Source organism: Phyllobates terribilis, unplaced genomic scaffold, assembly GCF_046119375.1.
Source record: "Phyllobates terribilis strain yellow unplaced genomic scaffold, ASM4611937v1 Scaffold_11__3_contigs__length_659146591, whole genome shotgun sequence".
Taxonomy (NCBI): Eukaryota; Metazoa; Chordata; class Amphibia; order Anura; family Dendrobatidae; genus Phyllobates; species Phyllobates terribilis.
Genome location: NW_027362771.1, coordinates 639217448 through 639234282, shown reverse-complemented (window position 1 = coordinate 639234282; position 16835 = coordinate 639217448). Strand labels below are relative to the sequence as shown.

At 40.6% G+C, this 16835-nt stretch overlaps 1 protein-coding gene across 1 annotated transcript; it reads left to right on the top strand.

Annotated features, from left to right (window-relative positions):
* Positions 1-710: 710 nt before the first annotated feature.
* Positions 711-11001, top strand: LOC141167594 (olfactory receptor 1E16-like). The gene is made up of 3 exons (XM_073654983.1): positions 711-768; positions 4597-4664; positions 10120-11001. The coding sequence occupies exons 1-3, from the start codon at positions 711-713 to the stop codon at positions 10999-11001; spliced, it is 1008 nt and encodes a 335-aa protein (XP_073511084.1).
* Positions 11002-16835: the final 5834 nt, after the last annotated feature.

Here is a 16835-nt window from a genome sequence, read left to right as displayed (position 1 = left end):
TGAGACTTGCCCTCCAATAGATCCTTGTAAATGGATTTAAAGTGTATTCATTCAAATTAGAGAGACAATTTAAATTAAAAAGCTTAGAGCTGCCTCCACCACAGGGGGGCTCGCTCGACCCACCAGCGGACAGGCACCAGTATTGGGAGAGGGGGGCTGGCCGTCAGGGTTCACCGCGGCTCTGGCACAAACCCGGCGACGCGGAGGTGGCACGGGCAGGAGCGGACTGAACGTGTCGGCTTCTCACTTTTTGGATTTTAGAAGAGCATGACATGCCTATATCTGTGTCTCCCCCTCCTTTTACTCCTCCACCTCTTTTCTTTTCGCATGACTATATGTATTTGTCACTTTTCCATGTGTTAGTTGTGTCTTCTGAGCAGTTTGTCAGCTTTTGGACACCTTTGAAGGTGTTTTCTATGTGTTTCTATGTGTTTTTGTTTGCCTGCCATTGGTTTTAACGGTGTTCGAAGGTGTTCGACGAACATTTCGGCGAACACACGGGTGTTCGACGAACCGAACCGAACTCGAACACTACGGGGGTGGCTCAACACTAATACTGATAGGAAACTTAGATTGTGAAACTAAATGGGGACTGTGCCATTAATGTCTGTAAATGTCTGTAAAGCATTGTGAAATTATTGGCCCTATTTAAATGATTAAAATAAATAAATAAATAGAAATTGATACCACTTTAGTGATATCTGCCCATAATGAGTGAAATGTTTGGTCTCCAAGTTGGGTATCCTTCAATTGTGTTGCCTGAATTTGGTAGAGCTCTCAGAGCACCAGGCCTCCACCTGTCACTTATCCACCAGTTACTGATCAAACTTTAAGCAAGAAATACTGACCCAAGCCATGTCCAATGCTTAAATGTGGCCTGGTTTCAGGACCACGCAATTAGCACAAATAATTTATATTGTGAAATGTTGACTCCTGACTGGAGCACAATATTAGCACAAAATAATTAAAAGATAAAATGTGACTTGCAATATGTAGCATGATAGTAACAAAAAATATTTTTTTTTACTATGGACACGCCTTGGATACAGCAGATTCTCAGCACAAAAGAATTACAACCTACTTCTTATAGCACGGTAGTAATAGAACAAATTTATATTTTATCATGTGTACCCCTGTATGGAGAAGAATATCAGCACCATAGAATTAAAAGATGAAATGTAGCCTGCTTTATATACCACGGTAGTAAGAAAACCAATTTTGATTTTATCAGGTGTACTCCTATTTGGAGAACAACATCAGCACCCAGAAATTTGAAACTGACATCTGGCCTGCTATATGATGTTACTAACAGAAGAAATAATGTTTTTTTTTACTGTGCATGAGGCCTGTATAACATAAAATATATGCTGCAAACAATTTCAAACTGAGATCTCTCTTACTGTATCACGTTAGAAAAAGAAAAAATATTTTTTTTTTACTGTGGATGAGGTCTGTATACTGTGGAATATAGGCTCCAAGAAATTTCAAACTAAGATCTAGCCTTCTATATCACATTAGTAACAGAAGAAAGTATTTTTTTTACTGTGGATGAGGCCTGTATAACATAGAATATATGCTTCAAGAAATATCAACTGAGATCTCCCCTACGGTATCATGTTAGTAAGAGAAGAATTTTATTTTTTTTACTGTTGATGAGGCCTGTATAACAAAGAATATATGCTCCAAACAATTTCAAACTGAGACCTCCCCTGCTGTATCATGTTAGCAACAGAAAACAATAGATTTTTTTTTACTCTGCATGAGCTCTGCATACAGCAGAATTTCACCGCCTCAAAATGAGAAGGTGAGATACAGCGTGCTGCAACACGTTAGTCACAGCAAAAAATAGATTTTTTTACTCTGCAACAGCTCTACGTACAGCTGAATTTCAGCACCACTAAATTACAAGGTGAGATGTGGTGTGCTGTATCACGTTAGCAACTGAAAAAAATAGATTTTTAAAAGTGTACTTGTGCAAGGAGCACAATAGAAGCAGTGCTCAACAGACTTCTATAAAATGTGCCCTGCTGTCTTTGTCTGAACCTCCCTAATGTCACAAGAAAACAAAATCTGCTGGAAGGTCGATTTCACAGCCATACAGGACACTAGTTATCTAAACTATCTGACTTAGAAACAACCACCTTGCTAACTAGCCAAAATCTCTAATGAATCCAAGAGCAGCCTCTCTGTGCTGTTACACTGACAAAATGAACCTAAAACAAAGTGTCTGTTCTTTAAAACGAGAGGGACATGTGATTTCAGCAGCCAATGGCACAAGCCCTTGTGTCTGGACATTGTGGATGGTTACTACACTCTAATTGGCTAGCCGCCATTTGCACGCACAAAGTTAGGGAAAAAACAAAAGATTGCAAGTATGCCTCTCCTCTGACCTCTCTCCACCCCCTCCCTTCATCAAACACGCGCCCCGCTCATCATACACCATCACTATCCTAGCCAAAGTGCTAAAAATACTTTAGTAGCAAGATAATCATTTCCCGCACTTTTACCGACTTTTTACCAAATTTTGCCGATTTTAAGAAAAGATGCTCATGTGTCTGATCACGAATCCGAATGTGCCATCTTTCTGCCAAATTTGAAATTAGCGATTGTTTTTCGAACATATTCACTCATCTTTAATTTTGAGGATTTTGAGGGGTACAGTTTTTAGAATGGTGTCACTTTTGGATATTTTGTGTCATATAGTCCCTCCAAAGTCACTTCAAATGTGATGTGGTCCCTAAAAAAATGGTTTTGAAAATTTTGTTGTAAAGATGATAATTTGCTGATCAAATTGAAACTTTTCTAACTTTCTAACAAAACAAAATATGCTTCAAAAATGATGCTGGTGTACAGTAGACATGTGGGAAATATTATTTATTAACTATTTTGTGCGACATATCTCTCTGGTTTAAGAACATAAGAATTAAAATTTGAAAATTGTGACATTTTCAAAAATTTTCAGCAAATTTCTGATATTTTCACAGACAAACGCAAGTAATATTGAGCAAATTTTTACCACTATCATGAAGTAAATTTTGTCACGAAAAAATTATCTCGGAATCATTGGAATCCGTTGAAGCATTCCAGAGTTATTATCGCATAAAGTGTCACTGGTCAAATGTAAAAAAATTGGCCTGGTCGTTACGTTCAAAATTGGCTGAGTCACTAAAGGGTTAAATATAATTACTAAAGGCTATATTTTATTCACGCAACTAATCTGTCCACTTTTCTTCCTCCCTCTTTGCTCTCAAATTCAGAATTTAAATTTAGTTGCAAAATCTGCAATGAGTGGTATAATACATACCCCTGCTGGCACTGTGTGGAAAGAATCAACAGCTATGGTGGTTGTCACTGTATATCACTGATATTTACTGCACTTTGGTAGTTTCCTAGTATCGAGAAACGCCTTATCGCGGCTACCAGGTACACAGGAATTGGCCAATTTAGGCGCTAAGATTTCTCAGATATTTCTATTTTCTATAGCAGTAATGCTATTCATATTTCAAATATTTCATGTTCGCGTACTTAGCGTTGCAGAGTGCTGCTTTGTTTGTTCGTTGTATATGGAGGTAGCTGCTCCAGTAGTAAGCCTCTAGGACACAGGTGGTTTTAATTGCAGCAGGATCTTGCTTTCCCATACACAAGCACTTTTGTCTCTTAGAGAGGAGTTCACATTGGTAGGGTCTTGGTATTAGGAGAATCTCCTTATCGCGGCTACCAGGTACACATAAATTGGCCAATTTATGCGCTAAGATTTCTCAGTTATGTCTATTTTCTACTGCAGTAATGCTATTCAAATTTCATATATTTCATGTTCGCGTACTTAGCATTGCAGAGTGCTACTTTGTTTGTTAGTGGTAATATAGAATAACCAGAGAAATGTAGGCAGCATCATAGAGAGTAGATCAGACAAATTGCATATGAGCGAAACACCCAATTATGGTGATCTAGAATTAAATGCATCAATCATGTAAGGAATTTGGATATTTTCTGCATTTTGAACCACTGTACGTGATTTAATTATGTTATGGGGGCATTCTCTAGTGGAGAAAACATTAGGGAAATGTTTGCTTTTAATTGACTATTATTATATTATTTACAATGATTATAATTCCTTAAAGACCAATTATTTACACCACTATATATCCCAATTGGGGTCATTATTGGATTCCCCATGATGCCACTTTGCTTGTCATATCATTGTATTTTCATCTATAAAGGGGATGCCACATAATAACATCACAAGACGCCTGCCATACATCTTACTGACAGAGAAAACATATATTATTTTCCGTTGGATACATTTCTCTGCTGGAAACTTTTCTGAAATAAATCTTTAGATTTTTTTTAAATGAAAACTTGCAATCAAAGTTAAAGCATTTTTGCTGTTAGATTTAGTCAAGATTAATAAATCGTGGACACCGATTTCATAATTTTCTTCGTTTTCATTGAAATTTAATTACATATAATATAAGAAAATATTCCAGGATTCACACATTTTGCACCAGGAAAAAAGTACTGATCTGACGGGATTTCTTATTACACTGTAAGTGTATTACAATATATTTGTTAGATTTATCATTTTTGCCTTTACAGGAATCACGGCTCAGACCACACATGGAATATTGTGCGCCGTTTTCAGTACTCATGTGAAGAAGGACCTGGTTAGTCTGGGTGCAGAGAAGAACGGACATTAGATACTTGAGTTATACATCTATTTTGATTGATTCTTAGGAAAGGATATCAATATTAGAATCATTTTGATTCTGTGAACAATCCTTCAGTTTACAGAATTATCCATTAAAGGTAATGTGTTGGATCGCAGGTTATCAATCTATGAATCTTGGGGTTACACAATTTGAGCAGATAGCTTAGAGATATTACCAACATGTGTTTTTCCTTACTATTGTTCTAGGCTTTTTGCTTTCCAAGAGTCAAGTGCGGTGATATCACCAGTCTTCAAAAAGACACGATTTAGGGGTACTCTGTAGTGAGACGTTTAGGCAATATCTTCCCCGCCCCTGAATATTGACAGTTTTCGTGAGCGACATGGTCACACCACTGATCCAAACTAGGTTCTCTTCCCTGTAACTTTAAAGTTCAAAGTTACAGGGAAGAACATTCAGTTTGGATCAGTGGTGTGGTTTCCATTAACATGTATGACTCATAGAGGGTTTTCTGAAAGAACACTATAAAATTAATATTAAATCTTAATAACTATGTAATTTTACCAATTTTCATTTACAGTTCCAGAGTGAATATACCTTCAATATAACAATAAATAATAATAATAATAATAATAATAATAATAATAATGTAAATAAATAGTTCAGGATTTCTATCCATTTTATTTTTTCCTAATTTTAAAATTTTAACATTAAAATAAATGATCAGCTAAATAAAATACTTGTAATATATATGTTTTCTGTGCTATTTATGTAGGCAATATCCATCACAGCCCATCAGGTTGATTAAACTGAAAATTTGCTGTTCTATCATATTGAAGATGAAAACTATATAATAAACCAGGGGAGGAGTCCTGAGGAGATAATTTGCATATTCCCACTGCATTTTGGGGTAAGTGAAGAGTCTCCGCGAGCTCAAAGAACACTGGATTTTGGCTGTTGGAGCTGAAAAGAGGACATCGGTAAACCAGGGGAGGAGTCCTGAGGAGATAATTTGCATATTCCCACTGCATTTTGGGGTAAGTGAAGAGTCTCCGCGAGCTCAAAGAACACTGGATTTTGGCTGTTGGAGCTGAAAAGAGGACATCGGTAAACCAGGGGAGGAGTCCTGAGGAGATAATTTGCATATTCCCACTGCATTTTGGGGTAAGTGAAGAGTCTCCGCGAGCTCAAAGAACACTGGATTTTGGCTGTTGGAGCTGAAAAGAGGACATCGGTAAACCAGGGGAGGAGTCCTGAGGAGATAATTTGCATATTCCCACTGCATTTTGGGGTAAGTGAAGAGTCTCCGCGAGCTCAAAGAACACTGGATTTTGGCTGTTGGAGCTGAAAAGAGAACATCGGTAAACCGCGCGACGATAGGCGCGCGCATTTTGAAGCTTTTTTTTTAAGCTTTTTTCACTGTTTTCAGAACATTAACAATAAGAACATGGAAGAGTCCAGGAGCCATTTGGTGAGCTGCATATCCTGCTACATGTTCACAGACTTGCCAGTGGAAAAGCCAGACTTCACATGCCAGAAATGCAAGCTTGTGTCCCTGTTGGAGGAAAAGTTGCGAAATCTAGAAGAGAGGTTAACTACCTTGAAAATCATTAAGGAAGGTGAAGAGTTCTTAGACAGAGCAGAATTATCTCTTCATGATTCAGAAAGAGAAGAAATTCGAACTGCACCTGACGAAACAGAGGAATGGAAGCATGTGACCCACAGAAGCAGGAGGATCGAGAGGCAGTCAGCACCCATACTGCTCAGGAACCAGTACCAGGCTCTCACACAGGAGAACCATGAAGAAATACAGCAAGATAAGACTTTGCCAGCAATGAATAACCTTGTAAGCCCTCAGAATCCTCCTGGATGGAGAAAGAAGAATGTTGTGAAGAAAAAACGGAGAGTGGTGGTCATGGGGGATTCCCTGTTAAGACGAACAGAGGCCGCTATCTGCAGACCAGACATAACCTCAAGAGAAATGTGCTGTCTTCCAGGAGCAAAAATTAAAGATGTGTCTGACAGGATATCAAGACTCTTCAGACCTACAGATCACTACCCATTCCTGCTAATACATGTGGGGACAAATGACACCGCAAGAAAGGACCTGGAAACCATCTGCAGTGACTTTGAAGACTTAGGCAAGAAAGTGAAAGAATTGGGAGCGCAGGTGGTCTTCTCATCCATCCTCCCAGTGGATGGCCATGGAACAATGAGGTGGAATAAGATTCTACAGGTGAACAACTGGCTACGTCGATGGTGCCGTCAACAAGGATTTGGATTTCTGGATCACGGAATGAATTACCTATACGATGGACTACTTGCTAGAGATGGGGTGCACCTTACGAAGACTGGAAAACATGTATTTGGAAGTCGCCTTGCTACACTCATCAGAAGAGCTTTAAACTAGAACAATGTGGGAAGGGAAGCAAAAGGCCAGAAAAAGCCATACAGCTGACAAATACTATTGAGATCTCTGCTACTGGAAGTGGAAAAGAAGAACAAAGACAAAAAAATCTAAATAATAAAAATATGGGAGGAAGAGAAACCAATCACAAACTAAAATGTTTTTATACAAATGCACAAAGCATGGGCAACAAACAAGGAGAATTGGAACTACTAATGCAGGAAAAGGAATATGATGTCATTGGAATCACTGAAACTTGGTGGGACGATACACATGATTGGAATAAAAGGCTAAAAGGATACAACTTATTTGCAAGAAACAGACTTGATAAACGAGGAGGAGGTGTTGCATTGTATGTTAGAAAAGCGTATATCTGCACAGAGATTGAAGCTTCAGAGACTGGGAGTTCTGTGGAAACTGTTTGGGTAAGAATACAAGGAGAGAACAACGGAAAGGACACCATTGTAGGCATTTACTACAGGCCACCTGGGCAAGCTGAAGATATGGATGAACTCTTTATGTATCAAATGACCAAATTCTCCAAAAAATATGACGTAGTGGTCATGGGAGATTTCAACTATCCAGACATTTGTTGGGAATCTCTCTCAAGTAAAACTAACAGGTCAAGCAAATTCTTATCCTCTCTTGCTGACAACTTTATCTTCCAAAAGGTAGGGGAGAAAACAAGGGGATCTGCTACTTTGGATCTAATTCTTATAAACAGGGAGGAAATGGTTGAGGAGGTAAAGGTGGCTGGGACCCTAGGAGGCAGCGATCATGCTATTATAGAATTTTGGATAACTAGAGGAGGAAGACATGTGAAGACTCAAACTTCAAGGTTAGATTTTAGAAAGGCAGATTTTAAGAGACTCAGAAAGAGAATAGGAGGGATCCAATGGCTGGATGTCCTTAAGGACAAAAATGTCCAGGAAGGATGGGAAATTTTTAAAAATGAGATTCTCAAAGCACAATCGTTAACAATCCCGAAAAGTAGGAAGAATGGGAAGCATTTAAGGAAACCAGGATGGATGAACACAGAACTTAAACACATGCTAAAAAGAAAGAAAGAAATGTTTATTAAATGGAAAGAGGGAGGCATATCTAAAGAAGATTATAATGCAGTCTGCAGATCCTGTAGGGCACGTATCAGGTTAGCTAAAGCTGACAATGAATTAAGGCTTGCAAGAGATGTCAAAAGCAATAAAAAAGGATTTTGGGGGTATGTCAAAAGTAAAAGAAAAGTCAAAGATGCTATAGGATTTTTACAGGATGAAAATGGAGAAATGGTAAGAGAGGATGTTGAGAAGGCCGAACTTTTTAATTCCTATTTTGCATCTGTTTTCTCTCAGAAAGAAAATGTAACATCAACTGATCTTCACTGTCCTTTTAAAGGAATAGAGGAATCCAAGTTATCAGTAAACAGAAAGATTGTGAGGGAATATTTAGCTAACATAAATGAGTTCAAGTCTCCAGGTCCAGATGAATTACACCCCAGAGTACTGAAGGAGATTGTAGAAGAAATTTTAGAACCACTCTCCATAATCTTTGAAAATTCTTGGAGAACAGGAGAAGTCCCAGAAGACTGGAGAAGAGCAAATGTTGTTCCTATCTTCAAAAAGGGGAAGAAGGTGGACCCAGGGAACTATAGGCCGGTGAGTCTGACTTCTATACCAGGAAAGATCTTTGAACAAATTATTAAACAACATGTATGTAAGTACATGGATAAGAATGAAGTGATTAACCAGAGTCAGCATGGGTTTGTAACTAACAAGTCATGTCAGACTAACTTAATTTCCTTCTATGACAGAATCACTGACTGGGTGGATCAGGGAAATGCTGTAGATATAGTATATCTTGACTTCAGCAAAGCATTTGACAAAGTATCTCACATCATCCTTATTGAAAAAATGACCAAGTATGCAATGGACCAGGCAACTGTTAGGTGGATTCATAACTGGCTTAGTGATCGGACTCAAAGGGTGGTTGTAAATGGCTTCACATCCAGCTGGATGAATGTCTCAAGTGGGGTACCACAGGGCTCCGTCCTGGGACCTGTATTGTTCAACATCTTTATCAATGATTTAGATGAAGGAATTGAGGGTAAACTGATTAAATTTGCTGATGACACAAAGCTAGGAGGGATAGCTAATACTAGAGAAGAGAGAGAGAGGATTCAAAAAGACCTAAATAAACTGGAGCAGTGGGCAGCAACCAACAGAATGGTTTTTAACAGGGAAAAATGCAAAGTACTACATCTGGGCAATAAAAATGAAAAAAGCATATACAGAATGGGAGGAACAGAGCTAAGCAACAGTACATGTGAAAAAGACTTAGGTATACTAATAGATCATAGACTGAACATGAGTCAACAGTGTGATGCAGCAGCAAAAAAGGCAAATACAATTCTGGGATGTATTAACAGAAGCATACAGTCTAGATCACGTGAAGTCATTATCGGTCTTTACTCCTCTTTGGTCAGACCTCATCTGGAATACTGTGTACAGTTTTGGGCACCACATTTTAAAAAAGACATAGACAAACTGGAGCAAGTTCAGAGAAGAGCGACCAGAATGGTGACTGGTCTGCAAACCATGTCCTATGAGGAACGGTTGCAGGATTTGGGAATGTTTAGCTTGCAAAAAAGAAGACTGAGAGGAGACTTAATAGCTGTCTACAAATGTCAAGGGCTGTCACATTGTAGAAGGATCATCTTTATTCTCATTTGCACAAGGAAAGACTAGAAGCAATGGGATGAAACTAAATGGGAGGAGACACAGATTAGATATTAGAAAAAACTTTTTGACAGTTAGGGTGATTAATGAGTGGAACAGGCTGCCACGAGAGGTGGTGAGTTCCCCTTCAATGGACGTCTTCAAACAGAGGCTGGACAGACATCTGTCTGAGATGATCTAGTGAATCCTGCTTTGAGCAGGGGGTTGGACCAGATGACCCAGGAGGTCCCTTCCAACTCTACCATTCTATGATTCTATGATTCTATGAAATAAAACCGGCTCGGTGACTGTAATATTTCTTTCCGGATTTCAGGAATTCCAAAATTTAAGAATTTTCTTACTTCTTATTTTGCTGGTGATCTACTGTGTGACTGTATGTGGAAACCTCCTGATCATTCTGGTGGTGTCCTCCAGCCGATCGCTCCACTCTCCCATGTACTTCTTCCTCACACAACTCTCCTTCTCAGATATTCTAATCTCCACCACCATTGTACCCAACATGCTCCACATTGTGTTGTATGAGGGAAGTTCTGTTTCTTTTTTTGGATGTTTAACACAATTTTACTTTTTTTCAGCTTTTGGAATGTTAGAAACGTTTATCTTGACTGTGATGTCCTATGACCGGTATCAGGCCATCTGTCACCCTCTACATTACACCACAGTCATGCACCTCACATTTTGTCTAGGGTCCATTTTGTTGTCTTGGTTGATCCTCTTGGTAGTAATCTTGGTTCTTTCAGTAACTATGAGTTATTTGTGGTTCTGTGGACCAAACATCATTGACCATTTCTTTTGTGATAGAGACCCGAATCTTGAACTTTCCTGCTCGGATACTTCTATATTGAAGGCAGAAAGCATGTTCCTTATGATATCATTAGGTATCTGTCCATTTACTGTGATTACTGTCTCATATATCTACATTATTTCCACCATACTGAAGATCCCATCTACAACAGGGAGGCAGAAGACCTTCTCCACCTGCAGCTCTCACCTGACTGTGGTGGCCATGCATTATGGATCTGCATTTAGCATATATTTATTTTCAAATTCAGTTCATGTAAAGAAAATTCTCTCCCTACTGTACACGGTAGTTACACCATTTCTTAATCCTATAATATATAGTTTTAGTAATAGAGATATCTCTCAGGCTTATAAAAAATTATTAAGTAAATTATATAGGACATTTTTGGTGTAATGCCTTCCATTTTTTAATTTAGATAGCAAATAAATAAGTAATAAGCAGTTTGGATTTTTTGGGGATTTGAGATAAGATTTTTGCTCCCTACAAATTTGTTTTTTGTCATTTGTTACAAGAGAGTTTTGTAAATTGTTGGTGAGAGGATCTGGCTTTCTGAACAAGTTATTTTAAAGATCTACTAAAAATGTCATGTTTTTTATTGTCCATCAAGTTATTTAGTTCAAAATTACATTTTGGTCTTTCAGACCGGTTCTTGTCCCCTTCTCTCCACATGCTATACACTTATCGAGCAGGAAGCCTACATTTATGGACCAAGTCTGTAAATGGAATAGTGAACACAAAATTGTTCTTTTGTAATGACTAGTGATGAGCGAATGAGATCGCCACTACTCGGTACTCGCCAGAGCATCATGCTGCTTGACAAGCTCAGAGCTCGGCTAGTATTTCTGGGTTTCTCGAGCAGGAGCTCAGGTCCTCGCCATACATGTTTGGCACTCTTTAGAGAGCCAATGGACATGCAGGGAATGCTTGCCTCACACTGTAATGCCGTAGCCATGTTGGTTGTGGCATTACAGTGATTGGCTGGCCGCACAGCATCATCAGGTGTATATAAGACCCGGTGATGCTGGCTCGTCATAGTCTAACCCAGAAACAGGCAGTGTAGGGAGAGATGATGCTGAGTCAGGGAGAGATTTGCTTGTTTATAGTTAGTATAGGTATTCCACAACATATCTAAATATCCATCTGAACTAACAGTCCATCTGAGGACTAATACAGCTGCGTACATTCAGTGGTGATAGCAGGAGTAAGGCAGGCAGGCAGGGTATGTGGCAGACTGCAGTGCAAATAGTGCAAGAGGGTCCATTGCACATTCTGACTGCTGTTGTTACAGATATTTGAAGTTGCGCATGCCAAATATTCCACTCAATTTAAAGTCAGCCACCTGTGTTTTGTTGAACCAATTGACACTTGGTCACTAACAAATACCATACTATTAGGCGACTGCCTGAAACCGTGGCAATCATATGTTATCCCATATGACTGCCCTAATAATCCAGCAATTTTTGTGAGCATGTCAAATATTAAAATCCATTTAAAATATTGCAGTTGTGGGTTCAAACCCATTCACAGTTGGCCGCTGACAAATAGAATATCTGTGAACTATGTTGTCAGAGTATTATGCCACTTTTACGGACTGACCAAAAAAACATACAAAAAACAAGCTAAAATGGAAAAAAGTTAAGAAACATTCTTTCTAGGGTTATGACTTGTATATAAGACCAAAGAAATAAACAAAAATAAAGTTATGGACTGTGGAAGACATTTATGTGACCAGAATGAACACTCATCTGTAGCTGGTGATGATACCACCTAACAGCACCTGTCCCTATTGTAAATGGATCTAACAGCGTTATCGATAGGGAATAGAATAGATTTTAATTTTTTTTGGGTAACACCAGCAGCATGCAGTAGAAGGCAATAATATCTGGCTGGATCGGTGTAATACGCTATTCATACTGCGCTACCTCATCCGTAAAAGAATTTCAGATAAGACAGATAATATTATAGAATATAGAATCTATTTGAATTGTCCTTCCCATTATTAAGGAGTGGGTATTCTATACTGTTATTGCATATGCAATGGAATACATTGCGCTATAATAATAAATAAAAATTATACCACTTGTACTCTGGGTCAATTGATGGCACTTTCCTGGTTTACTGCCCCTAAATTGATGTGTTTTGGCAGATTTTGGTCCCGTTAGAAGGTGTTGTGTATGCGTTTAGTTTTGGCACCCATTGAATCCAATGGCATTCAGCAATGTTCGGTGAATATTCAAAAATTACATTGGCGAATATTGCAAAAACGGCGATTGTAATCGGAAACAAAAATTGAAATATTCGCTCGTCTCTAATCAGAAACACCCCTGAAAAAAATGATGCGGGTGTTGCATCACGGTCACCCTGGTGATGTGGTGGTGGAGGATGAGGAGAAGGAGGAGGGTGACATAAAATAGAACAATTCCTGAAGGGTATACCCATGTCTGGGTGTGAAGGATCCATGAAAATAGACTTCTAAAAAAATAACCACTGGATTTGAGTTTATGTTTGATGTTATCATCTGGTGGTGTTGAGTCAGCCTGTCAGCATTTTCAAATTACAGGCGGATGGATGCACCTATCAGTTTTATCAGTACTAATGCCCCCGGTGGCGCAAAAAACATCTCTGACTAAATGCTAGCGGCCAGGACCTCCAAGGCATAGAGAGACAGTTCATGCCACGTGTCAAGCTTGGAAACCCAACAGTTGAAAGGCACAGAGACAGAGCGGAATCATGGAGGACGCTGGTATGGTCGCCAAGGTAGTCCTTCAGCATCTTCCATAACTTTTCCCTTCTTGTCAGAGTACCTCGTGTATCAGGGCCTGGCTTCTGGGAGGGTCTGGGAAAACTGTCCCAGACCTTTGACAGCATTCTCCTGCCCCTGCCGCATCTGGTTTGTGCCTCGCTTGCTTGTACTCCTTGGTTATTCAATGAACTGTCTGACTGTGACCTCTGCCACCAGCGTTGTCAGATGGGACTATTATTTTGTTTAGAATTCTTCAAGAAGAGCCTGAACTTAATATCTCAAAAAATTAACTCCTTCGATTTCCTCCCTCTACTAACCTACCTATACCTGACTTTGCAATTTCCTTCAGGTGGTGCCATCATAACTCCCACTCAGCACTCCTGCTGTCTTGGAGTCATATTTGACACACACCTTTCCTTTATTCAACTTGGAAAATCACTCACTCGCTCAAGTTACCTGTACCTTAAAAACATCTCCAGAATTCGACCTTTTCTCACTTTTGATACTGAAAAAACTCTTACTGTCGCTCTTATTCACTATTGCAATTCTCTTATAATCGGTCTCCCTCTAAACAAACAGTCTCCTATCCAATCCCTTTTGAATGCAGCAGCCAGGGTCATATTTCTATCAAGCCGCTTCACCGATGCCACTACCCTGTGTCAGTCATTGCACTGGTTAGGTTAAACAATCACTACAGAATACAATAGAAACTCATCTCTCTCATCCCTCATTTCTGTGTATCACCACTGCTGTGCCTTACATTCTGCAACTAATCTAAGACTCACATCCTCCTTAATCAGAACCTCACACCTCCATCTCCAAGAATTCTCTTATGCTGTGCCGGTTTTCTGTAGTGCCCAAAATGCATACAATGCGATGATCACAGTGAAGGTGGAACATAAAGTTGGCAATGTGTGCCAGACTGCCAACTGCCAAGACATCCCTATTCTCACCAAGAGGATGACTGTCTATGTTCTCTTCCTCCTCCGCCTCCTCATTATCACCCTGTATAGTTCCTTGCTCAGTCTGCAATGCCTCCTCTTTAATTGTGAGCAGTGAACGTTTCAGTAGACAGAGAAGCGGGATGGTGACGTTAATTATGGCATCATCGCCACTCATCATCTAGGTGGAGTCCTCAAAGTTTTGGAGGGCGGCACAGATATCAGACATCCATGCCCACCTATCAGCTCTTATGTGCGGAGGCTGACCTGAATACCAATGGGCTTATTGAAACTGGTACGCAACAACTGCGCTCTGCTGCTCAAGATCATTCCAAACATCTGCAACATTGATTTCCAACACTTAGTCACATCGCACACCAGTTGTTGAGCTGAAAGCTGCAAGTGCTGCTGAAGCCCTGCCAGGGCAGCAGAAGCTGTAGCTGACTTTCTGAAATTGGCACACACACACAGCATACTTTGACCAGCCGCTCTGGCAGATCCGGGAAGGTTTTGAGAAACAGCAGACAGCTAAGTTGAGCACATGGGCCAGGCATGGTATCTGTGCAAGCTTGCCTAGCTTCAGAGCCACCACCAGGTTCTCTGATACAGCTTTCAACAACTCTGTGGTTTGTCGCCTAAGCATACTGTTAGGCGTCAGGCGGTTGCTGGATCTGAAATTGGGTCAGAGTCATCAGTGGATTCTGTGGTCTCCCATTCTGGTCGAGCCAGGGCAGATGCTGCTTAGAATTGCTGTCGATCCCAACTCCTAGCCAGTGCACGAGATGTACAGGCTGTGTCTTGGTTCTTTGTTCCTAGTAGCGTGTTAAGCATAGGTTGTGGAGGGGAACTGGGCTGCAACAGTCTAAGTCCAGGATGCACTGCACTGAGCATGCCTGTGACATGGCGGAACGTGATTGGTGGTTTGGTATCAGCTGATTCGGTGACCTGGCACTGGGTGATTGGTCGCGGGTGACGTCATCAGTAGTGCGACCAATAATGTGACAGTGGGCAGGGCTTAGTCTATAAATAGGCCGCCCACAAGCATGGCGGTGCGCTCTGATCATTTGAGCTTAGGTTGTGTTCCTGTGTGGATGCTTAGCTGTTCTCTCCGTGACCTGCCGATGCCAGAACTCGCTCGGCTGATTAGCACAGGTTGCTTAGGCAGGCTCCACATGCTCTCTGGCTGCTCTCTTCATGACCTGCCGATGCCAGAGTTCGCTCGCTTACCCGGTGTGTTTTCGGCCGCAGTCTTCGTGGCTCCACTGCAGACCCCGAGGTTCGGTTGCATATCATTTTAATAAAGTTGTTGCAACCATCCCCCTAACACATACAGTCCTACGTATTGTTATTGGCATACATGAAGTTTAAGCAGATAATCCGAAATTTCTACTGAAATAATGAATCAAGTAATGGAGATGGAGGCTGAAGAAGAGGAGGAGGAGGTGGTGCAAGAGCTGTAGAATGTAGGGGCAACCCTGATTGACCCAGGGCCCGCAATATTCTGCGTCGAGAGGACGTGTTCTGTCTGAGGGTCCCGCCTTCCACAATTTTAACCCAGTGGAATGCGTCAGTGAGATGAACCGTCCCTGGCCACATTCACTTGTCCACATGTTTGTGGTTAGGTGGTCCTTATAGATGCCTCCCCATTACTAACCTAACCTGGGCTTGATGTCAGCTAGCATTATAAGTAGAGATGAGCGTTGTTCGACTCGAACTGTTCGCCAATCTCAAATTCGAGCTGTTTTGGGCGGTGTTCGAGCCGTTCGGCGAACACGAACGATTTGAAAAAAATTTGGCTGTTCGAGGTTATGTTCGATAACTGATCATGCACCAAAATCATAACTGGATTTTTTCTCAGTAATGCTGAAAATTAATGTTAATACGCAGTTTGAGTGTACAGCGGGGCGGGGGGAGGGGCAGGGGATGGATCTCTGCAGGAATAATGAAGATCTCCATTTTTTTTTCTCTTTCCCGCATTTACAGTGGGGAGGTGCAGTCTGTCAGCCTATCAGCAGCGCACACACGGAGCAAACTGCTTTTTTTCACACAAGCAAGGGCATGTGTCATGGGCAGTGTATGTCACACGTCCTTGCCTTATAAGACCCAGCCATTTTCCCCGCCGCCACCATTTTCTCACTGCTGCAGCTGCGTGTTAGATGGCACCGCTGTTGCTGTGTGCGCTATACCTTGTTAATTTAAAGCCAATTTTCGCACAAATCTACAGATAGCTTGCGAGTAGGGAATAGTTGTGATTGCAGTCCTTTTAAGGACTAGGTTACAGCATTTCCTACGACTTTTATCAGGCAGGTCTGTGCTCTTAAATAGATAGGTTGGGAGTAAAGACTAATTGTAATTGGAGTCCTTTTCAGGACTAAGTTAGATCAGTTCCTATCAGTTTTTGCCAGGCAGGTCTGAGCCAGTGCTGTGCAAGTTTTTTTCACAGCATTTGGCTAAATCTAGCAAAGCTAATCCTTTTTGGCCTATTTCAGAGTGAGTTAGTCAGTGGAGTAGCCTATCTGTGTTGCAAGATACACCACCTGTGT